The sequence below is a fragment of the Hypanus sabinus genome, chromosome 4 (assembly GCF_030144855.1).
Source record: "Hypanus sabinus isolate sHypSab1 chromosome 4, sHypSab1.hap1, whole genome shotgun sequence".
In the NCBI taxonomy this organism is placed as follows: domain Eukaryota; kingdom Metazoa; phylum Chordata; class Chondrichthyes; order Myliobatiformes; family Dasyatidae; genus Hypanus; species Hypanus sabinus.
The window spans coordinates 156,329,306-156,354,803 of NC_082709.1; the positions used below are offsets into that span (position 1 = coordinate 156,329,306).

The 25,498-nt window shown below is 40.7% G+C and overlaps 1 protein-coding gene across 5 annotated transcripts in view; it reads right to left on the bottom strand.

The window, feature by feature from the left end:
* Positions 1-25,498, bottom strand: part of alcama (activated leukocyte cell adhesion molecule a) — a 342,013-nt gene that overhangs the window by 71,375 nt on the left and 245,140 nt on the right. For 4 of the 5 annotated variants that reach the window (XM_059968529.1, XM_059968528.1, XM_059968530.1 and 1 more), the window contains one exon: positions 3,013-3,113. In XM_059968529.1, the coding sequence (XP_059824512.1) occupies positions 3,013-3,113 (101 nt within the window). Of the gene's footprint in view, positions 1-3,012; positions 3,114-20,765; positions 20,866-25,498 lie in introns of all 5 variants that reach the window. The other variant, XM_059968531.1, reaches the window with a different exon arrangement.

Below are 25,498 nucleotides of genomic sequence, written 5' to 3' on the forward strand. Positions count from 1 at the left end.
CCTTCATGATCTCCTCAGCCACTCTTTCAGAACTGTGGGGTGTACACCTTCTGGTCCAGGTGACTTATCTACTTTCATACCTTTCAGTTTCCCAAGAAATTCTCTCTAGTTATGGTAAATTTACACACTTCATGACTGCAGACACCTGGATCTTCCACCATACTGCTAGTGTCTTCCACCATGAAGACTGATGTAAAATACTTATTCAGTTTATCCACCTTTTCATTGTCCCCCATTACTACCTCTCCAGCATCATTTTTCAGTGGTCCGATATCCACTTTCACCTCTCTTTCACACTTCACATATCTGTTGAAGCTTTTGGTATTTTATTTAATATTATTGGCTAGCTTACTTTTGTATTCCACCTTTACCTTCTTAATGATTTTTCCAGTTGCTTTCTGTTGGTTTTCAAAACCTTCCCAATCTTCCAACTTCCCACTAAGTTTTGCTCTATTATATTCTCTCTCTCTGGCTTTTATGCTGGCTTTGACTTCTCTTGTCAGCCATGGTTGTTTCATCTTTCCTGCAGAATACTTCTTCCTCATTGGGATTTATGTAACCTGTGCCTTGCAAATTGCCTCCAGAAGTTCCAGCCATTGCTGCTCTGCCATCATCCCTGCCAGTGTTATTTTCCAATGAATTGAAACATTTCAATTGAGCCACTGAACTTCACCTTTTGGTCAAGATGGCACCTACGTACAACACTCCTTTAGTTGACATTTTTTGGTTTGATCATGAAACCAATCTTTTTCAATTCTTTTGTGTCTTTTACATGTGTTTCTCATCTTGAATGTAATTCTGGAACTTCTGGAGCCTGTGTTTTGCTATTTGGAGATTGTTTGGGTGCTTCAGTGCTCTGTAGTCTCAGAGGCTTCTGCGAGGCAGAGACAGCAGGAATGGACCTCATGGCAAGAAAGCTGCAGGATGACATGCATGCCAATGTTTGACCCCATTTCACCGATCATAGCTTCCATCGTTTGTCAATTAAAGTAACAAGGGTGATTGAAACATCGAGGAGAGTATGTAGGTTTGGAGATTGTTTGGGTCTTCCAGCACTCTGCAGTCTCTAAGAGGCTTCTAAGAAGCAGAGACAGTGTGTGCCAACCTCCCATCGAGCAGGCACAGGTCAGGGCACAAGCCAATGATTGGCTCCATTTCATCGATTAAAGCTCCCATTGTTCGCCAATTAAAGTGATGAGGGAGATTGAAATAGCTAAAAGAGGGCAGAGTGTGAACACTGGCTGCTTGTCTTTTGATTGGTTGCTCTGTACTGGAGAGGAAGAAACCCTGCTGCTCGGAGAGTGTTGTCCAGGCTTTTTTTCTCCATTTTGGATTTGGAGTTTGCACTAAAGTCTCCTTTCTCCCCACCAGACCTATGGCTTTTATATTCTGTGTTTTTTTCACCTAATCTTCTCATTTTTTAGTGTGGGAGGGGATATTGATGTGTCTGATTGACTTTTTTTTTCCGTCAGGGAGGAGATATTTGGGGATTGATGTGCTTGATCCATTTTGTTTGACTGTTTTGTCCAGGAGGAGGGACTTGGGGGTTGATGTGCCTGATCAGTTTTGTTCTTTTTTTTGGCAGAGTGGTGTGATTTGGGGGGGGGGGGGGCTTGATGGTTGTGCTGCCTGTCTTTCGTTTCATGACTACCCAAAGAAATGAAGAATTTCTAAGTTGTATACTTTGATAATAAATGAAGCTTTGACCTTTGAATTCTAGCCAACTCCCCTCCCATGCCTCTGAAATTCCCTTTACTCCATTGTAATACTGATACACCTGACTTCAGCTTCTCCCTCTCAAATTTCAGGGTAAATTCAGTCATATTATGATCACTTTCCCCTATAAGAGATCTTCTATCTTAAACTCCCTTATCAATTCCAGTTCATTGCACAACACCCCATCCATAATAGCTGATCCTCTTGTGGGCTCAACCACAATGGGATCTAAAGAGCCTTCTTGTAGGCACACTGGAGATTCCCCATCCTGCAATCCAGCTCCAATTGGATTTTCCCAATCCACCCTCATATTGAAGTTCCCATGACTATTGTAACATTGCCCTTTTGGCATGCAGTTTCTATTGCCCTTTTTCATTCATTCTTACTACTGTTTGGGGGGATTGTATACAACTCCCATCAGGGTCTTTTTACCATTCCAGTTCCTTAGCTTGATCCACAAAGTTTCAACACCTTCTGACCCTAAGTCACCTCTTTCTAATGATTTGATTTCATTTTCTTAAACCAACAAAGCAATGCTACCCCTCTGCCTTCCTGCCTGTCCTTTCGATATAATGTGTATCCTTGGACATTAAGCTCCCAGCTATAATCTTCCACTTTCATTTCTTACGTTAAGACATCTCAGAATGAATTGAGAGGAAATAAATAATACTAAAATAGCATCCTTATCGTGCATGGTAGGGTAGCGGTTAGAGCCATCGCTTTACAGCGCCAGCTTTCACTGACTGGGGTTTTATTTCCACCGCTGTCTGTAAGGAGTTTGTATGTTCTCACTGTGACCATGTGGGTTTCCTTTGGATGCTCCAGTTTCCTCCCGCATTACAAAAAGATGTACGATTAGGGTTAGTGAATTGTGAGCATGCCATTATGGCACCAGAAGCTGACCCTCCAACAACCCTCAGACGGAGTTGGTTATTAACACAAAACAATGCACTTCCCTGTATGTGTCCATGTACTTGTGACAAAGGAAGCTAATCTTTAGTCTTTATTATTTGGTACTGAAGATCCTATGCTCCACTCGGCTGGTATTGATGCAACAAGGAGACACAACTACTTCTTCAAATATCTGCTCAGCACAAGTGCCTGGCAGTCACTCACCAGACGAGGAGAGAGCCAGTGGTAGATGATCACATGATCACTCCTTGAGGCATTAACAACATGATCACTCCATGAGGCATTAACCACATGATCACATGATTACTCACATGAGACATTTACAATCTTTAAACTGGCTCTATGCTGTGTCAAAGAAACAAATATATTGTACACATTACTTACCAGTCTCCATGTCACCAAGTACAAGCCAATTCCTTTTTCTGCCTCACAAGGCAGTGTGATGTTTTCTCCAACCTTTGCCGTCACAATGGTCACTGCATGAACTGAAAGCAGAAAGAACATGAGTACAATTACATAAACAGTAGTACCATTTACCTACTTTTATTTTGTATCTATTCTACTGAAGCAGAATATCAAGAATATAAGCTCAAATCGTGGAGTCCTTCCTGACTACAGCAGCGTATAGGCTGAATTCTCTTCTGACTTTCCCTCCAGGTTAGATCCTGTAAAATGGGATGAGAATTTACATTTTGATGAAAGATTTCATCAGACGTGATCAAAGTATGCAACACACCAAGAGTAAGAAAACACAAAAGCTACACAAAACAGAAAAAAAAAGGAAAATTTAGACAGTTGAATGAGAGGCTACAGGCATGACTTTTAGAACCCACTAGTCAGGAGAGGAAACAAAAGGCAAAAGTGATTTACAGAAAAATTAGCAAGTAAACTAAAGTCATATATAAACAGAAATGCTAAGTGACAAAATGAGCTTCACTCACTAAAGTTATTTCTCTTCTATCATCAGGCTCTTGGACCAGAGGGGATGACTTCACTCAACCAACATTGAACTGATTCCACAAACTATGGACTCACTTTTAAGGACTCAACAACTGTGTTCTCAATATTTATTGCTTATTTATTTATTATCATTATTATTTTCCCTTTTTGTATTTTCCCAGCTGGTTGTCCTTTGCACATTGCTGTTCATCAGTCACTGTTGTGTGTGGTTTTGCATTGATCCAGTTGTGTATCTTTGTATTTACTGTGAATGCCCACAAGAAAATAAATGGTGATATGTACTTTGATGATAAACTTGTTTTGAATTTTGAATTTCACCAGTCACTACGCAAATCACAAAAATCTCATCCTTTTAAAAAAAAAGTAACTAGCTTTGTTTTCAAGATTAACAGCCACATTCTTCACCCAGCAAAAGAGAATTTTTGATAATCCTGTTGCTCAACAATGCAAATAGATCTTGCCTCAACAATCTCTCAAAGTTTCTAACTCTTAGCCATTTACAGATTATGACCCTTTACTCTTGCTCATAACTGACACCTAACCTTTAGAACAACAATATGGTTTTCTACATTATAATACTTATATCAGGGTTTGTTAACTGGGGTTCTGCAGGAGATTGTGATTAAAAAATAAATCACTAGCGCTTGCAGTGACGGGCAGTGACCAAACAGCCCTGTTAGCAATCTTGTTAGAGGTCTCCAGCCCAGCATGACAGTGTGCAGTAGGACCGTGTTTATTTGGTTTAGTCATTTTCAGTTTTTGACGCGAGACAGGAGAGGCCATTGATAATTGGTGAGTGTTGTATTGCATGGAGGAGAGGACAGTAGGCTGCCGATGAGCGTGAAGCTCTTTTTCCAAGCATTGAATAGACTCTCCCAACTTGGGCTGTGACATCAGCCTCCCCCTCCCAAATTCCCCTTATTGGAGTACTTTTTGTACTAAAGAAGGAATTTTCATGTGCCTTGACTCAGCTGCTGGCCTGCCACTTTGCTGTTGTTGTAAACATTGCAAAAAGTGGATTGCATAGATTAGAAGTGAATTTATTGCAAAGTTTTTGTATTTGTGGTTTTCTTATTTAGTTATTTATTATGCCATTCTTTGAGACCTGATAATTATTTCAAGTGGTCCTCCAGGGCAAAAAGGTTGAGAATGGCTGGCCTATATGGTCATGCAATAAGAACAGGTTGGTCCCTCAGCTGTGAGGTTTAAAAACAAGCTTTGATTGTATTAAGGTCGCATGATCAAGGATGAGAAACTAAAGAATTATTGCAATAAGACATACCACAGATCTTGGAGCAGTGAATATCTGCTTTTATGTCAACATTGCTGTGTGAATACAACAGTACAGAATAGAAGTGTCATTTCATTATTTTCTATTTGTAATTTCCTCTTGAGACTGAATTGCCATCAACTATACTCACTAATTTTTTGGACATGCAAGAAGTTTCATCATTGTGTGTTGATGCACACTTTCTTGATCGTGGATTACAAATTCTATTACATTTAAGTACAACATATCCTTTAATATATACAAACGCTACTTGGAAAGATTCCCTTGAAGTAAGCATTTCTCCCTCTGAATAACTTCCCTTCACGCCAAGCTTGTGGCCTTTGCTTAATCCTCCTCTCCTCCCACAACCCCACCCACCAACCTGCCACCTGATCCAAGCAACAGTGTATTAACCACCTAAATCATTCAAGTCCTAACCACAATCACAACTCTCAATCACCAGCCCCATCTCGGCCATGACGACGCTGTACTTCTAGCATCCCCAGCTGACGATTACACTTCCTAACCTGACTGGTCTGACACCACCTTAAACACCATCCCCAATCACCAGCATCATCACGTACCCTCAACTTCCATCAAACAGATCCCTGACAGTCCTCCGAACTTCCGTGCTCTTGTCCCCCAAATCTGGACTTGTCCTAGAAATTAAGTTTAAGGTCCTCTACTGGATGTCTCATTGAAGAGCCGCGAATGGCATTGCTCCATGCTCTTTCTAGATTTTCCAGCCTAGCTGTATGGATGTTCTGTTCCTCTCGCACACACATGTAGCAACCAACATCACTGAATTTATTGGTGTTGTAGTACTGGTTTTATGGCACTAGGTGTTGCTGCTTCCATTTCCAATATATTTAATCAGGCTACCAGCCAATATAAAATTAGTTTTATAGTTGCTCCCCAGGTTACGAATCCCCAACTTATGTACAACCTGTCCATATAAATGAGCATCTGGGAACAGGTGAGATGGATTTGCTGGCTCTTGTGGTGTTGCAAGCATCTGTTGCAGTGTGGGAAGTCAGTCTGAGGCAACATTCTTTCATCTTGCAGAGAAATCTCAACAGGCAAGTTAAACGCCCTGGTTTAACTGCATGTTGCCCTTGGCTGGCCCGTGTTTTTACTTAAATTTTCTGGTGAGCAGCCACATTTGAGTTGTGAACAGTTTGAGTTAGGAATTAGGATTGGTTAATTATTGTAAAACATACCGAGGTACAGATAAAAGCTCGTCTTACATATCATTCATTCAGAACAATTCTTTTCACAGTGCATTGAGGTAGTACAAGGTAAAACATTAACAATGAAGAATTAAGTGTAACAGCTGCAGAGAAAATGTAGTGCAGGTAAACAATCAGTGCATGTGCAAGATCATAACAAGGTAGATTGTGAGGTCAAGTGTCCATCTTATTGTACTAGGGAATTAGTCTTATAACAATAGAATAGAAGCTGTCCTTGAGCCTAGTGGTACATACTTTCAGGCTTTTGTATCTTCTACCCAATAGAAGAGAGAAGAGAGAATATTCAGGGTAAATAAGGTAGTTGATTGGGATAGGTGCTTTACTGAGGCAGCGAGTCCAATGAAGGGAGGTTGATTTCTGTGATATTCTGAGCTGAGTCCACAACTCTCTGCTGTTTCTTGCGGTCACATGCAGAGCAGTTGCCATATCAAACCACAATGCATCCAGATAGGATTTTCTCTAGGGCGCATCAATAAAAAAATGGCAAGGGTCAATGGGGACATACCAATTTTTTTAACCTCCTAACATTTCTCAGGAACAGAACCCGCTTGTAACTGGTACATATTCTGTTTGTGTGAGGATGAACAAATATACTTAGCAGAGAGACTGTCATCTAACTTGTAATTCTGTGATTTAAAACAAGGATGTGGAAGCTCCATTTGGTGCTTCTATCCCACATTCACCAGGAATGGATAAGAGCACCATCATCTCTGTTAACTTACAACTTGGCTTTCATCTCGAAGTTCAAATTCTTATAAATTGCAACTATTAAGTCTTAGAGTTTGTTGTCTTACATTATTTTTATGCGATTATTACAAATATGAAGAGCCTGCTCTTACTTTTGTTGTAGAAATGCAAGGTGTTTGGGCTTCTCACAAAACAATCTATCTTTCCCAGCCTGAATTTAGAGATAGGATAGGCTAGTTATGCAAATGTCTAGTTTCTTCATATTTTTTAAGGATTATTCTCATTTTGTTAGGATCCAGCTCATTGAATTCAGGCCCAATAAGAGTTAATGTAACCAATGTCATCCATGTCCAGTACAACTTGAATATTAATCAAAACACAGCAGATGCTGCAGTTTAAAAGTGCTTTACAGAATTCGGCATATGTTTTTCAAATACCTTTGCCTGCACAGGCATTCCCCCGCACCCCCCACTTCATGTTGGCATTAACTACCATATTATATCTAAACATAAACATTTACAAGCTACTAAACATTTTTTTACAGAATCAAATAAATTTAGATGCATATAAAACTTATTCATCCCATTGCTAGTGCCAATGCCGTAACTAAATAATAATTCTATTTACACAACACAAATCTTTTGCAGGGTTGAATATATTTTATCTGGTAAATATAGAGAAAAAGAATGGAACATGGTGATATTAAATTTCAAAGTTTTTTTTGGTGTATTAAATCATTGGCCACTTGGGTTTGCACAACGAAATTCATACACTTCATTAGAAAGACATTTAGAACAGTTTGGAGAGGTTTACAGCCAGAAACATGCACTCCTTATGTCTCAGAGCCCATTGTCAGCTGATCAGACACCTTTTAAGATTCACAGAAAGTGCCAGAAGTACCAGGGTTGTTTTAACAGCAGAAACACTCCGTCAAAGTGGGCTCAAATGACGGATCTGCTGTTAGTTAAGGCATTGCAAGGTATACATATACATTAACACTTGCAGCTGCTGCATGTGTCCTTTATCCCTCACCAGAGAGACTGGGCATCAGTAGACCACCAGGCTCTTCAAGCCTGCCCTGCCATTCAATCTGATCATACCTAATCCATGCTGGTTTAAACTTATCTGCTGTGCCAACTTTAAGGAATTGAGGTTAATCTTTCAAATACTTATCTAGCTCTCCCGAAATACCTTGGATGATCAAGTCCTCTGCCATCCTCTGGGGCAGGAAAAAAATGTGCTTATTATGCTTTATAACAAAAAAGTAGAATCCATATAAAAACTAAAAGACATTATTTTTGACTCTGTATACCAACATCTTTGTGCCCCCCCCCCCACCACCGCTTTTAAATCTTATGCTATGTTGCTATGATTTCTTGATGATTGCTTTCTCTCTGAATCACCACAGATGACTTCGGTATCTCACGCCAGAGAATGGGCCAGCTCCTGGCGTCCAGGAAAAAAACATGAAAGAGCATTCTGAGACACCTGGTTGTGGGCCACAACCAAGCTTGCTGTCTGAAGGCCATATTGGGAGGTATATTGGGAGTTGTGTAAGAATTCATATCAAAGTCTAGAACCTGCACATCAGACAACCTCTCACAGCATTTGAGAAGGCAATGATGCAGTGAATGACAGTATTGCAAACACTTCAACCTCCAACCCTGGAATTAAATTGGTTTGACAAATCCTGAATCTCAGTTTCCAGGTCATTCCTGTCCTCAATCTTCTACTTGGACTCAACTCTCAATGTAATCTCAGCTGAACTCTACCCAGGACGAAGGGGGCTGTGATTTCTGAGTGGGGATCTCGCCGCACCCACAGAAGGGAGATGTGTTCCAGCATGTTGTCTTTCTGCCCTTTAAGAAGAGTGATTTGTTGGAACTATGAGATGCAATCCACTGACATGCAGTTTATGCAGCAACAGCTAGCTATTTGTGCAGTGTTCTCCTATGCTGAACCATGAGCCATTCATGGGGAGCATGCATATCCAATGAGCATAACTGTCTGTTCTCAAGCAGCATGCCTTTGCTCAAAGAGGGCTGTAACCTGCTCCCTGTGGCATACCACTGATCCTTCAGAGGCTGGAGTGGTCCCTTGTAGCAGGGAGCAAATCTCTATCTAGATTACAGACGCAACAAAACTTTGTGTGTGCCCCCACAACAGTGGTCACCTGAACCGAAAGGTGCTTGTCCCCTGCTGGGATTTTTGCTGCTCCTTGGCATACGAACACACATGACATTCAGAGCGGAGGTTGTGGACTTCTGGCTCCATTCAACCTCCTGCCAGAGGCTGATGATGGCTACCCTGGCAGATCTTCTGGATGCTCCACCTCAACTAGTGCTCATCACCCCTTCCCTCTACCCCAACCTATTAACCACCTGTCAGTCCGTTTTCCGCAGTAGGACTTCAATATCACAAGACCACGAGACACAGGAGCAGAATTAGGCCATTTGGCCAATTGATTCTGCTCCACCATTCAATCACGGCTGATCCTTTCTTTGATTCCTCCCCCCTCCCAGCCCCACTCCCCAGCCTTCTCCCCATAACCTTTGACACCTTGGCCAATCAACAACCTATCATTCTTTGACTTAAAAATGCCCACCAACCTGGCCGCCACAGCTGCCTATGGAAACAAATTCCACAAATTCACCACTCTCTGGCTAAGGAAATAACTACGCATCTCTCTTTTAAATGAACGCCCCTCAATCCTCAGGCTGTGTTATCTTGTCTTAGACTCTCCCACCATAGGAAACATCCTTTCTACATCCACTCTGTCTGGGTCTTTCAAGGAGATCCCCCCTCATTTTTCAAAATCCCAGTGAGCACAGATGCAGAGCCATCAAATATGATAACCTTTTCATTCCCAGAATCATCTTTGTGAACTGCCTCTGAACCCTCTCCAATGACAGCGCATCTTTTCTGCGATGAGAAGCCCAAAACTTGTTCACAATACCCAAGGTGAGGCCTTACCAGTGCTTTATAAAACCTCAGCATCACATCCCTACTCTAGTATTCTAGACCTCTTGAAATGAATGCTAACATTGCATTTGCCTACCTCACCACTGACTCAGTCTGCAAGGTAACATTTAAGGTGTTCTGCAGAAGGACTCCCAAGTCCCTTTGCATCTCAAAACTTTTGGATTTTCTCCCCATTTAGAAAATAGTCTGCCATTTATTTCTTCTACCAAAGTGCATGGCAATGCATTTTTCAACACTGTATTTCATTTGTCATTTTCTTGCCCAGTTTTCTTGTCTGTACAAGTCCTTCTGCAGCCTTACTTTCCTCAACAGTACCTGCCCCTCCACCAATCCTCATTTCATCTGCAAACTTGGCAACAAAGTCATCCATTCCATCATCTAAATCATTGATATACAGCATAAAAAACAATCCCAACACCAACCCCTGCAGAACACCACTAGTCACTGGCAGCCATCCAGAAAATAAACCATTTATTCCAACTCACTGCCTCCTATGAATCAGCCAATGCTCTAACCATGCCAGTAACTTTCCTGCAATATCATGGGCTCTTAATTTAGTAAGCAGCCTAATGTGTGGCACCTTGTCAAAAGCCTTCTGAAAAGCCAAATATACAATGTCCACCGCATTCCCTTCATCCACCCTACTTGTAGTCTCCTCAAGGAATATCAACACGTTTGTCAGGCAAGGTTTTCCCTTAAGGAAAACATACTGATTTTGTCCTATCTTGTCCTGTGTCACCAAGTACTCCATAGGTCATCCTTAACAATTGACTCTTAACATCTTCCCAACTAATGAGGTCAGGCTAACTGGTCTATAATTTCCTTTCTTTTTTTTATTAGTTTTTTTATACATTTTCTACATCGCTACAGATAAAAAAAACTCCGAATTGAAATTAAGAACATTAATACAGTGCAAAAATAAACATACAATAATAATATAATACAAAAGAAGATAATTGAGAAAGCACCCAAATTGAAGACATGTAAAATTAGTATCCTCCCCAAGCCCCGCAACAAAAAAGAACTCCAGACCAACCACAACACAATATAGAGAATATAAATCAGGACATTCAAACCCCCAAAACTGTAAATACACTTAGCAACAGAAGATATTAATGCCTACTACCAAAAAAAAAGGAGCTGAAAGCAAGGGACCAAAAAAAAATCTTAATTAAGAGGAAGGTTATGAAAGTACTCAATAAAAGGTCCCCAGACCTTATGGAACTTTGTATCCGAATTAAGAACTAAATAATGATTTTTTTCAAGGTCTAAGCAGGACATAATATCATTAAGCTATTGAGCATGCGTGGACGGGGCAACATCTCTCCATCTAAGGAAGATTAAACGTCTAGCCGGGAGAGAAGCAAAAGATAGTATTCGACACTTGGTCGAACTCAGATGTAAATCTGTCTCACCCAAAAAACCAAACAAAGCACTTAAAGGGTTAGGTTCCAGGTGGTGATTCAGAATATACGCTAACGTTATGAAGACATCTTTCCAAAATTTCTCCAAGCTAGGACAAAACCAGTACATATGAATGAGAGAGGCCTCGCCCCTTTTGCATTTATCACAAAGAGGACTAATATTAGGGTAAAATCGGGATAGTTTAGATTTAGACATATGGGCTCTATGAACAATCTTAAACTGTAAAAGGCAATGGTGAGCACAAAGAGAGGTTGAATTAACTGATTTGAGAATCGAGTCCCAAGTCTCATCAGATAAGGAGATATTTAAATCATGCTCCCAAGCCATTCTAATTTTATCCACAGGGGCACGCCGTAAGGATGCTAATTGATCACGTATAAATGATATTAAACCTTTACCTAGTGGATTAATAGAAAGAAAGAAATCCATAACATTTTTTATAATTTTCTTTCTGCTGCCTCCTTCCTTTCTTAAAGAGTGGAGTGACATTTGCAATTTTCCAGTCCTTCAGAGCCATGCCAGAGTCAAAAGATTCTTGAAACATCATTACTAATACCTCCACAATCTCTACCGCTACCTCTTTCAGAACCCTAGGGTGCAGTTCATCTGGCCTGGGTGACTCAGGTCTTTCAGCTTTTTGATCACCTTCTCCCTTCTAATAGTAACTGCACTCACTTCTCTTCCCTCACACCCATCAACATCTGGCACATTGCTAGTGCCTTCCACATTAAAACTGACATAAAATATTCACTTAGTTCATCTGCCATTGCCTTGTCCCACCTCCCTCCCCACATTATTTTTTCTCCAGCCTCATTTTCTAGTGGTCCTATATCCACGCTCATCACTCTTTTATTTTTTATATACTTGAAAAACATCCTTTCTGTACTAATGATCCTTTTGGTTGCCCTTTGTAGATTTTTAAAAGCTTCCCAATGGTCTACCTTCCAGCTCATTTTTGCTTCTGTTTTTACATCAGCTTTGACTTCCCTTGCCAGTCACCATTGGACTACTTTGCCATGTGGGTATTTATTTATTTTTGGAATACATCTATCTTGCATCTTCGTCATTTTTCCCAGAAACTCAAGATATTGCTGCACTGCTGCCACCCCTGCCAGCAGCTTCTTCCAATGTACTTTGGCCAACTCCTCTCTCATACCACTGTAATTTCCCTTACTCCATTGAAATACTGCTATGTCAAACCTTACTTTCTCAACCAAGTTCTCAATCATATTGTGATTACTGCCTTTAATGGTTCCTTTATCTTAAGCTCCCTAATCACCCCCAGTTCATTACATAACACCCAATCCAGTACAGCTAATCTCCTAGTAGGCTCAACAACAAATTGCTCTAAAAGGCCATCTTATAGGCATTAATTCACTGCTTTGTGATCCCTTACCAACCTGATTTTCCCCAATCAACCTGCATGTTAAAATCTTCCATGATTATCATAACATTGCCTTTTTGACACGTCTTTTCTATTTCCTATTGTAACCTGTAGTCCAAATCCCAGCTACCATTTGAGGCCTGAATATAAATGCTATCAGGATCCTTTTACTCTTGCTGTTTCTTAACTCAACCCACAAGGATTCAACATCTTCCAATCCTTTGTCACATCTTTCTACTGATTTGATGCCATTCCTTACTGGCAGAGCCACGCCACCCCCACTATCTACTGTCCTATCTCTCCAATACAACATACAACCTTGGATCTTCAGCTCCCAACTACAACCATCCTTCATTTACAATTCAGTGATGGCCACAGCATCATACCTGGCAATCTGCAGAAGTACAACATGATCATCCACCTCATTTCTTAGACTTGTTCAAATACACTTTGAGTACTACATTTGCTACACTTTTTGATTCTGCATTCCTAGTGCACTTATACTCACTCTGCTGACTGCAATTTTGTCCTATCGTCTGCCTGCCCTTCTTGACAGTCTGATTGCCTACTTTGTTTGCTTTTTTAAACATACGTTCTATTCTGAACCTCTTCAGTCCAGTTCCCATCCTCCTGCCAAATTAGTTTAAACCCTCCCCAACAGCTCTAACAAACCTGTTAATTACATTGAGTAAAACTGGCAGTTCCCTCCATAACTCCTACAGCCTCACAGCCACTGTCTATATGATTGCCATGTTAAGAATGCCTTCAAGGGCCAATACCCTTCTGTCTTTAGACCTCAGCAAACACTAATACAGCAATTATTAATATTATTATTATTCAACTACTATATCACAGAAGTAAAATTAAACAATAAACACTGGAAGTATTTGTTGGAAAATAATGAAAGGAACAAAGTTAACACTTCTGTGAAGCATTTTAATGAAAGGTCATTTACATGAAACATTGACTCTGTTTCTCCTTATAGATTCTGCCTGACCATTATTTTGTTCTTACCTTAACATAATCTAATTTATTTAAGATTAGCTTCATATATTCTTGTTGTAATATCAACAACACAATATTAAGATGAAGAAAAAGTGTTGCTATTAAATTGCAGAGTTCATGGAACAGCTCTAAGTAGAAAATGTGATAACTTCAAAGTTCTCAATATGGATAACCACGAGGCTGAAAAAAAGCCCCTCAAATCTGTCCTACCATTCCAATAGGCTTCTTAAAATTGCTTATTATACCAATAATCAGTCCAGTAGTAAACCCTGACCATCTCTTTGCTTCCACAGATGCTCTGTGACCTGCTTAGTTCCTCCAGCAGTTTACTTTCTTTGCTCCAGTCTTTAGGAGCTTTTCTTTCTCATGAGCATAAATTAATTTGATTCCCTGCAGTTCCTAATCATCTAACATTAAGAAAATCACCCAAGTTGTCTTCCAATTGTCCTCACACTTCCCTACTGCAAACCCCTTTCAAACACCAAAATTCTTGTTAATTATTGCTCTAGTGAGCATTATTACATAGAACATAGAATAGTACAGGCCCTTCGGCCCACAATGTTGTGCCGACCCTTAAACCCTGCCTCCCATATAACCCCCCACCTTAAATTACTCCATATACCTATCTAGTACTCTCTTAAACTTCACTAGTGTATCGGCCTCCACCACTGACTCAGGCATTCCACACACCAACCACTCTCTAGAGTAAAAAAACTTCCTCTAAAATCCCCTTGAAATTCCCACCCCTTACCTTAAAGCCATGTCCTCTTGTATTGAGCAGTGGTGCCCTGGGGAAGAGGCACTGGCTGTCCACTCTATCTATTCCTCTTAATAACTTGTATACCTCTATCATGACTCCTCTCATCCTCCTTCTCTCCAAAGAGTGAAGCCCTAGCTCCTTTAATCTCTGATCATAATGCATACTCCCTAAACCAGGCAGCATCCTGGTAAATCTCTTCTGTACCCTTTCCAATGCTTCCACATCATTCCTATAGTGAGGCGACCAGAACTGGACACAGTACTCCAAGTGTCGTCTAACCAGAGAGCTTCATCATTACCCCATGACTCTTAAACGCTATCCCTCGATTTATGAAAGCTAACATTCCATAAGCTTTCTTAACTACCCTATCTACCTGTGAGGCAACTTTCAGGGATCTGTGGACATGTATCCCCAGGTCCCTCTGCTCCTCCACACTACCAAGTAACCTGCCATTTACTTTGTACTCTGCCTTGGAGTTTGTCCTTCGAAAGTGCACCACCTCACACTTCTCCGGGTTGAACTCCATCTGCCACTTCTTAGCCCACTTCTGCATCCTATCAATGTCTCTCTGCAATCTTCAACAATCATCTACACTATCCCCAACACCACCAACTTTTGCGTCGTCTGCAAACTTGCCAACCCACCCTTCTACCCCTACATCCAGGTCGTTAATAAAAACCATGAAAAGTAGAGCTCCCAGAACAGATCCTTATGGGACACCACTAGTCACAACTCTCCAATCTGAATGTACTCCCTCCACCACGACCCTCTGCTTTCTGCAGGCAAGCCAATTCTGAATCCACCTGGCCAAACTTCCCTGGATCCTATACCTTCTGACTTTCTGAATAAGCCTACTGTGTGGTACCTTGTCAAATGCCTTACTAAAATCCATGTAGATCACAGCCACTGCACTACCCTCATTTACATGCCTGGTCACCTCCTCAAAGAACTCTGTCAAGCTTCTTAGACACGATGTGCCCTTCACAAAGTTATGCTGACTGTCCCTGATCAGACCATGATTCTCTAAATGCCCATAGACCCTATCTCTAAGAATCTTTTCCAACAGCTTTCCCACCACAGATGTAAAGCTCACTGGTCTATCATTACCTGGACTATCCCTACTACCTTTTTTGAACTACCTTTTTTTACTACCCTCCAATCCTCTGGTACCATTCCCATGGACAACGAGAACATAAAGATCCTAGCCAGAGGCTTAGCAATCTCTTTCCTCACCTCATGGAGCAGCCTGGTGAATATTCTGTCAGGTCCCAGGGACTTATCCATCCTAATGTATCTTAACAACTCCAACACCTCCTCTCTCTTAATATCAACATGCTCCAGAACATCAACCTCACTCATATTGTCCTCACTGTCATCAAGTTCCCTCTCATTGGTGAATACCGAAGAGAAGTATTCACTGAGGACCTTGCTCACTTTCACAGCCTCCAGGTACATCTTCCCACCTTTATCTCTAATCGGTCCTACCTTCAGTCCTGTCATCCTTTTGTTCTTCAAATAATTAAAGAATGCCTTGGGGTTTTCCTTTACCCTACTCGCCAAGGCATTCTCATGCTCTCCTCAGCCCTTCTTAAGCTCCTTCTTGCTACCCTATATTCCTCAATAGACCCATCTGAACCTTGCTTCTTAATCCTCATGTATGCTGCCTTCTTCCACCTGACTTGATTCTCCACCTCACTTGTCACCCATGCTTCCTTCACCCTTTATCTTCCTCACCGGAACAAATTTATCCCTAACATCCTGCAAGAGATCCCTAAACGACCACATGTCCATAGTACATTTCCCTACAAAAACATCATCCCAACTCATACCCACTAGTTTTAGCCTTACAGCCTCATAATTTGCCCTTTCCCAATTAAAATTTTTCCTGTCTTCTCTGATTCTTTGCTTTTCCATGGTAATGCTAAAGGCCAAGGAGTAGTGATCACTGTCCCTCAGATGGTCACCCACTGAGAGATGTGTGACCTGACCTGGTTTGTTACCTAGTAATAGATCTAGTATGGCATTCCCCCTAGTCGGCCTGTCAACATACTATGACTGGAATCCGTCCTGGACACACTTAACATACTCTGCCCTATCTAAACCATTGGAACTAATCAGATGCCAATCAATATTAGAACTAAACAGATGCCAATCAATATTATTGATTGCTGTGCTGTGATGGTTATTATTACTGCAAAGCTGTGCATGCCAGGATTATGTTAAGGGATTGAGCTGTGTAGAGTCTGTTAGCCTAACAGGATTTGCCATTACAAACCTAAACAAATGTGCAGATGCCAGAAATTGAAAGCAACATACACAAAATGCAGGAGGAACTCAGTAGGCCAGGCAGCATCCACGGGAAAGAGTAAATAGTTGACCTTTAGGACTGAGACACTTCATCAGACTTAACAGATCAAAAATTCAGCAAAGAAGCTCCGGGATCTTGATCCACAAGGCTCTGGAATGCCTTTAACTTAATTGTTACAATACCACAGCCTACTTTATAGTTGAATTAACACAAGACTGTCCTTGTAAAACCGTTTGTACTGGCAATAATCACTTTACTGAGATCAGAATTACAAGTGACTTACTCAACTAAACTTAACTTCATTGTAAACCTACTTAAATGCAAGTACCTCATTATTTAAAACCCATGCAGCAATATTGCTAGTGATGATTTCATTCACCTGATTCTGCTTTGTTCCAAAGTAAAATATGTTGGAAAACAAGACTAGTATTTTATTCAATGTGTAATTTAATATTCTTATCCTGCAAGCAAGATAAAAAGCACCACACTTTCATGGTTTTGCATTTCTTTGAGTCTACAACAACTATTGTGATGTATTGCAGATCAACTACAGCAATAAAACATTGGTCTGGGACCATATAATGAAGAAAATGGATCACTTAACTTTCTGACTTTGTTTTTTTCCCTCTTTTTTCAGACCCCAGTGTTGTTTTACCTTGAGTACAAGCCCAGTTTTTTTTTTGCCCAGAGCATTCTATTTCATATTACATGAATCACTGACTTGTTGAGTAAATGTGGATGAAACATTTAATCCTAAATTCCTTCACCCATTTTACCAGAAGATTTCTAATCCCTTTGAAACAAAGTGTCTGATGAGTCTGCTATAGGAATATTCCCACACTTTAACTTCAACGGTCAAAATAGTGTTACTGCAATTCATATCAGGAGGACATTTAGTTCATGTACCCAAGCACAGGAAACAGGGCAGACATCCAAACTGCCTTGATGCCAGGCCTCCACCTGCCATTTCAGAATTGGGGAACTGTAGACAGAGATATCCAAAAAAAATCAAGGGAAGCGGGAATTCCCCAAGACTCAAAAGTTTCTGTTTTTTTTTAAAAGGATAGCACCAAGAATGACTGCTGGGATCTTTTTGGCTTTTATTACTGTTCAGTCCCCAAAAGAACTCAAACCATCCGGGTTATTGCAAATTGACAACTACTTCAGCCCTGTAGTAGCCGTCCTCTCTCCTATGTAGCCTCACGTCTCAGGAATACAGGGGGAGATCATGATCAATACTTCTTAACTCAACAAATCTATTCCACTGAAGCACAAAGTGACACATTCTACTGTGGAATATGCCTTTTTAATAAATATAGAGTTCTCTTTCATCATTTTCTTCCTTTAGGTTCCAAAGTACAAAAGGTTTTCTCCCTGTGCTACCATAAACCATCTCCTTTGTGACTAATTTACCCCTCTCCAACCTCCAAATTATATACCCACTCGAACAGGAACTCACCTCAGCCTTTTCAATCCACCTATAAATTCACTGATGGCACTACAATTGTTGGTAGAGTTTCAGATGACAATGAGGAGGCTTAGAGGAGTACGATAAATCAGCTGATTGAGTGGTGTTGCCACAACAACCTCACACTCAATGTCAACAAGACCAAGGAAGTGGCTGTAAATGTCAACACACACCATTCCTCATTGAGGGGGTCGGTGGTGGGAAGGGTGAGCAACTTCCAGTTTCTGGGCGCCAACATCTCAGAGAATCTATCCTGGGCTCAACACTTGGATGCCACCACAAAGAAGGCATGCCAATAGCTCTACTTTGTGAGGAGTTTGAGAAGATTTGGTGTGTCAATGAAAATGTGAAGAGCATTCTGACTGCATGCATCACAGCCTGGAATGGAGGCACCCCCGGACAGGATTACAAGAAGCTGCAGAGGCGATAGACTCGGCCAGCTCCATCATGGGTACAACTCTCCCCACCATCCAGCACAGCATTAAGAGACAGTGCCTCAAGAAGGCAGCATTGATCATAAAAGGACCTTCACCATGTGAGATATACCCTCTTCCTGTTACTCCCATCACGGAGGAGGGTTGGGAGCCTGAAAACCCACATTCAACAATTCAGCAACAACTTCTTCCCCTCTGCCATCAGATTTCTGAACAGGCCAAGAAATCATGAACATTACTACATTATTCCTTTTCATGCACTGATCTATTTAATTTTAACATTTGCAGATTTTTGCGACTTCACACTGTACAGCTGCCACAAAACAACAACTTTCATGTCATATGTCAGGGATTCTGATTCTCCCATCCCATTATCAAGATGAGATCTGCTGCAAAATGCAAACCCAACTTTCAATCCAACTGGCTATGTCCCAGAAACAAGAAAAAATGGCTATCATACCATGGCATCAAACCCTGCAGGGCATGAGCACCCAGATGCAAAGAGCAGGAAAATAAACCTCTGCATTGATCGAATTCCACATCCACCTCCAAACCCCTCCTTTACACCTGTAGATTAGCAATGACTGTGATCGTTTGTGACCTTTTGGGTCTCCTAAGAGACAAAGAGCTTCCTATTCTGGCCTGTTAGCCCCATTTAATCCCAGGTCCAAAAGACACCCAAATGAGAAGCAGCAGTTATGAAAATCCATAATTCTGTTGCAAAGTCATATTACTCCCTTGTCGACAAAAGCATATCATAAACCTCATTTTCTTTACTTCTATTCATTACCACCAATCATGAGGTTAGTGTGAATTGTAGCAGGAATTAGTTAACATTCAAAAGAGCAGGAGTTTGTCCAGTTAAAATATTTGGTCTGCTTCTAACAACTGCTTTTGAGGCAGCAGATTCTTCCTGAGATTATATTTCTCATATTAGTACTTTGTTCCTTACTACATCCTGTGACCATCATAAACAACTTGTTCCACTCGAGAGTGTGATCTCAAATCTTTGGCTCCACTTTCAATATCCGTTTCTCTGATCAGTTGCCATTCCATGATCCAGAGTGCAACGGGGAATGGAGGTTAATTCATCCATCTCAAATAGCTTATCTAGGGGAAGCCAAGATTGGGTTAGTAGAGTCCTCCATCTGTGGAATGAAGCCTTGAATCCAATACTGATTGATGGCATAAATGTTTCCTCTCTCTACTTGCCAGAGATCCAATTAGGAGAAGGCACTATTTCGAATCAGCAGCATTCAACAGTCCGACTTGGAGGTCACAATAATGCCTAATGCAAAATTGTACACAGATGCAATTAGAAGGAACTCTTCTGAGCCTGTGATTGAGGGGCATTGTTGAAGCACAACAGGGACAGCTTTCTCATTCACCTGACCTATTTCACAACTGACCTGATGTCACTTTACCCTGACTCTCAGTGGCAAATTGCTTTCTTTTCCTCAATGTTAAAATACCAAAAAAGAACATCTATTTAACTTGGATAAAAGTAACTACATTTTATTTAACAAACATTCTTGTATTAATTCACTCATTTATGTTAGTACAATTTTTTTTAATCCCTTGTACAGCAGCCAACTTGATTTTAACAAATTATTTCATCAAAGGAAATGTTTTAAAAGGTCCCCTGAAGTGCGTTAAAAGAATTATAGGAAAACGCTGTTTAAACAATATTGCATGTTCTGTTTTTACACAATAGCTTTGATTAACAGAGACGAGGTAATGGAAACAGCTGCCACCCTGATCTGTCACAAGATCTTTAAAAGTTATATGTGTAAAACTGTGCAGCATTAGATAATTGCTAGACTCCCAGAATACAGGGGAAACCGAGAGACTAAAGAAAGGCAAGGCAGGCCAAATACGTCACAAAATACCGTTGCTGCTTTGACTGCAGAGTATCAACTTCCCAGAATCATTTTCCTGGTTAATTTTCTCTGCTGATTTTCTGCCCTCCCATCAGCCCTTGATTATGCACAGTTTTGAATTTCTTTGAGCATGCATTTGTACAATGGAAGACAGAATAGTTCAGCCTAATATTCTACCCTTAAGCACTCACATGTTTGTGATGGAGTTACTGTAAGGTGTTCACAAGGCAATCCCTTCTGTCACCTCCTGAATTGCTCGGTGAGTTACAGCACTGCTACCACCACCTTAGTTAAGATCAGCAGTCCCTGTAAGCTGCCCCCTACCTCATTTTCAGTCTCCATGTTGACCTTATCAACCACCTCAGACGCACAGAAGGAAGTCATCCTCTCTCCCTTGAGACCACTGAAGCAGCAGGGATGTTTCCTGAAATTACAGCAGTCTTAAAAGGATCTGAAGATTTTATTTAAAAAAGCTTTTAATATGTCACACAAACGTGAGAAAACCTGCAGATGCAGGAAATCCAAAGGAACGCATACAAAGTGCTGGAGGAACTCAGCAGGTCAGGCAGCATCAATGGAAAAGAGAAAACAGTTGACGTTTCAGGCCAGGACTTATTCTGTCCTGATGAAGGGTCTTGGCCCAAAATATTGACTCTTTACTCTTTTCCTTCGATGCTGCCTGGCCTGCTGAGTTCCTCCAGTATTTTTTGGGTGTTGCTTTATTAAGTGAGAATGTAGTTCCAACAGAATTCTGAGCATTGGGAAAATCCACTATCAAGGCACATGAATGATGTTGATTTTATAAACATAATTTTCAAGTAACTGGACCCCCAGACTCACAGTGCTATCAAAGGATCCTTCATAATACACCTTCCCTCCCCCCACCCCCCCCATCTTCCATCCCTTCCACCTCAGCACCTGTCCAAAACGCCAACTCCCACACCCTCATTCTCTCCCTGCTCAGTGGAGACTAAAGGGCAGACACAGGGTGAGAATGAAGAAGGAAACACTGAGGTATGAGCAGGATCTTGAAGAAAACATTAAAGCTTTGTGCTTTCAACGTATGCCAGAATAGATATGTGTGCCTATGGGTAGGTATGGCACAATTTGGAACTTAGCAGCAGGGCCTGGTCTCTAATTCTCTTGGATTCTCAAGCCAATGGGTCAAGACCTCACTCTGTTAAGTCCAAGTGACCACCAACGTGCATCATCCAGCCCATATCAAAAAAGAACATGCATGGGCACTTTCCACTTCTGACAATGAAGTTCAGAATGTAGAACATTCACACACTTGTGACAACCACAACTGTAAACATTACAAACGTATCTCAGATTTCTCAGATATTTCAGCTTTGATGTTGCCACCTGAGAAAGACACAGTGGGCGGGAGATGGCCAGTCTTCCTCCCTGCCTCAGACTGAACACTCAGCAGTGCATTCTGGTTTTGATAAATTATATTCCACTGTAAGTTGAATGTTTAGGCATGACTGTCTGTAGGCCTGGATCAATAAACCTTGATCAATCTGTTCATCAATGGAACTGTATTAAAGTCACAGTCAGATCTACATCCTCAGTGAGGGCTTTATCTTAAACTTCTATAGCATGAGCTTTCAACCTGACATATATTGTTATTAAAATCAAATACAGCAAGCAATTAACATACAGAAACAAAATTCATGATGCTCAATTGGACCCCAGGGTACTGTTTTCTATAAAAACCTTCTAAATTATGGCATAATACAGTTTTATGAGCAGAATTGGAGTCATCAGAAAGGAAGGGGATTGAATTGTCCCTCAAGGGAACAAAGGCAGGAACACTGAGTTATTTGTTCCGGAAGCTGAAAGAAGTAGAAATGTTAAGTTGCTTTAATGCTATTTGCAGCTACCATCTGACCTCATCCTCCATAATTCAGGAAATTGAATAAACAGTAAAGAAAAAGTAAAGCATATTATTTATTGTTGATTCAGTGGTAATATTTTTTAAAATAGGTTATTTTTTTCCAGATTTTTTTTTCCTTTTTGTGAATTTCTCCTTTTTAAAATATTTTTGCTTTTGGATACTGTGTGCATAGGAAAACACGGAGGACCAACAGAGGATGTAACTTATGTCTGTTGTTCAGGTGGCTACTACCACCTGCCTCCTTTCACACTGAGTCAAACATCATGGACGTATGCCCTTCGGCCCTTCCTGTCAATGCCAACCATCAGTTTAGGTTAGGTAAATGACTGCTCATGGAGTATGAAGCAGAAATATCAAGATCAGAAAAAAAGGGTAAAATTACACTCAAAGTAATCGATGAGTTGCAATTAACACCAAGGTACTGAGTTCACCTGAAAATAAATCAATATACTTTTAACAAATATTCAGTAAACAAGATACAAAATGTGCCTGCCCTGTTCATGCCTTAAACAAAGACAAAACTTTTCCAAAGAAAACCATGCAAAGTGATGAAGCTGTCTTCTTTAACTTCATACGTTTCTATTGAAGATGATCTGTATCATCAATAAGTACAAAGAGGCAGCAGTCCTCCTGGAGATAACCTGCCTGCATGATCCCAGTGCTGAATAATCACCGACCATGTCTTTTCCCAGATAAGAATACTGACAAAAAACGATGACTGGTATTGCAAACACAATATGCTACAACTACATTAACAATTCATTGCTGAGCATTCCAACCAGAGTAAATGAGTTCTTCTCATTGGTATTCATCACAGAGAAGGACATAGATGATGGCAAGATGAGGGAGGGGTATGCTCATTCTCTCGGGCAGGTCAATATTAAGAAGCAGCTGGTATTGGATCTTTAAAGAAAACATTAAGGTGGTTAATTCACCAGGACTTGCTGAAATCTATTCCAGGATACTGGGGAAAGGCAAGGAAGGAATTGATAGGGCCTTCAGAGATCTTTGTATCCATTTTAGTCAGTAATGAGATCCCAGAAGACTGGAGAACAGTCAATATTATCCTTGTTTAAGAAGGACAACTCAGATAATTCAGGAAACTATAGGCTGGTGAGCCTCACATCATTGGTAGGGAAATTATTGGAGGATATTCTCATAGGCAAAGCTTACTTTCATTTGGAAAAGCAGACATATTAGGTCCTGATGAAGGGTCTTGGCCCGAAATGTCAGCTCTTTATTCCTCTCCATCGATACTGCCTGATCATCTGAGTTCCTCCAGAATTTTGTGTGCATTACATATTAGGTATGATGAGCATCACTTTGTGTGGGTGGGGTCTAGTCTCACTAATTAACTGAGTTCTTGAGTTATGAAAATGAGTAATGATGGTAGAGCAATGGATATTGTCCACGTGTACTTAGTAAAATATTTTAGTAAACCTCAATCAACCAGAAAATTAAGTGACATGGGATCCTTGATGAATTGATAAGCTGGATAGTAAATTGACTTAATCAGAGAATATAAAAGGTAGTAGTGAAGGGGGGTAGTGGTTTCTGTTCCGAGGTTTGTCATCAGTGTTGTTCCTCAAAGATCAGTGGTGGGAACTCTGTTGTTTTTAATGTATTTTAATGACTTGGATGAAAATGTAGGTGACCTGGTTAGTAGATTTGAAGATGACATGAGAATTGAATTGATGGTCAGAAAGGTCAACAAAGGATACAGCAGAATATAGATGACATTGAAATATGGACAGAGGAATGGCAGATGGAGGTTAATCTGGACATGTGCGTGGTGATGCATTTTGGGAGGCCAAATGCAAGAGAAAAGCATACAGTAAATGGCAGGAACCTTAGGAGCATTGATGTACTGAGGGATCTTGGTATCAAAGTCCATAGTTCCCAGAAAGTGGCATCACAAGTGGATATGACAGTAAAGAAGATATACAGCATGCCTGCCTTCAAATAGCTGGGATATTGAGTATTAAAATCTGGAAGTTATGCTGCAGCTGCATGGAACTTTGGTTAGGCCGTCATTGAGGTCTTATGTCCATTTCTGGCTGCCACACCACTGGATGGACTTGGAGGCTTTGGAAAGGGTGCAGAACAGTTCTCCAAATATTGCTAGGATTGTAGCATATTAGCCATAAGAAGAGTTTGTTTTTTTCAGGTCTCTTAAAGGCTGAGGGATGACCTGATAGAAGTATCTAAAATTATGAGAGGAAAAAAAGGGTACAAACCATACTCTTTTCCCAAGGTGCCTCTAAAATGTATTCACCCCCCCCCCCGAAAGCTTTCATGTTCTATTGTTTTCTAGCATTGAATCGCAGTGTATTTAATTTGACTCTGACCAACAGAAAGAGACTCATTGATGTCAAAGTGAAAACAGATCTTTACAAAGTGATCTAAATTAATTACAAATACAAACCACAAAATAATTGATTGCTTAAGTATTCACCCCTTTCAATATGACACAAGAAATCATCTCTGGTGTAGCCAATTTGTCTTAAGAATCACATAATTAGTTAAATGGAGATAACAGGAGATGTTTCAATTGATTGTAGTAAAAATACACATATATCTGGAAGGTCCAACTGCTGGTGAGTCAGTATCCTAGCAAAAACTACACCATGCAGACAAAAGAACACTCCAAGTGACATCTCCTGTATGTCAGGAGATGCATACAAGAAAATTTCCAAGTCACTGAATATCCCTTGGAATACAGTTAAACTAATCATCAAGAAATGGAAAGAATATGGTACAGTTGTAATTCTCCCTAGAGCAGGATGTCCACAAAAACTGAGTGACTGTGCAAGAAGGAGACTAGTTAGGAAGATCACTAGGAGATCTGTGACAGTCTGCAGGAGCTACAAGCTTCAGTGGCAGAGATAGGAGAGAACAGGATACAACAACTGTTGCCTGGTTGCTTCAACAGTCATAACGTTATGTGAGAGTGGCGAAGAGAAAGCCACTGTTGGGGGGAAATAATCACATGAAATCTCTGAGAGAGTTTGCCGGAAGGCATGTGGGAGAATCGGAAGTCAGCTGGAAGAAGCTGCTATGGTTTGATGAAAGCAAAATTGAGCTTTTTGTTTGGTGTAAGCCAAGCACTGCACATCAAAAACACACCATCCGTCCTGTGAAACATGGTGGAGACTGC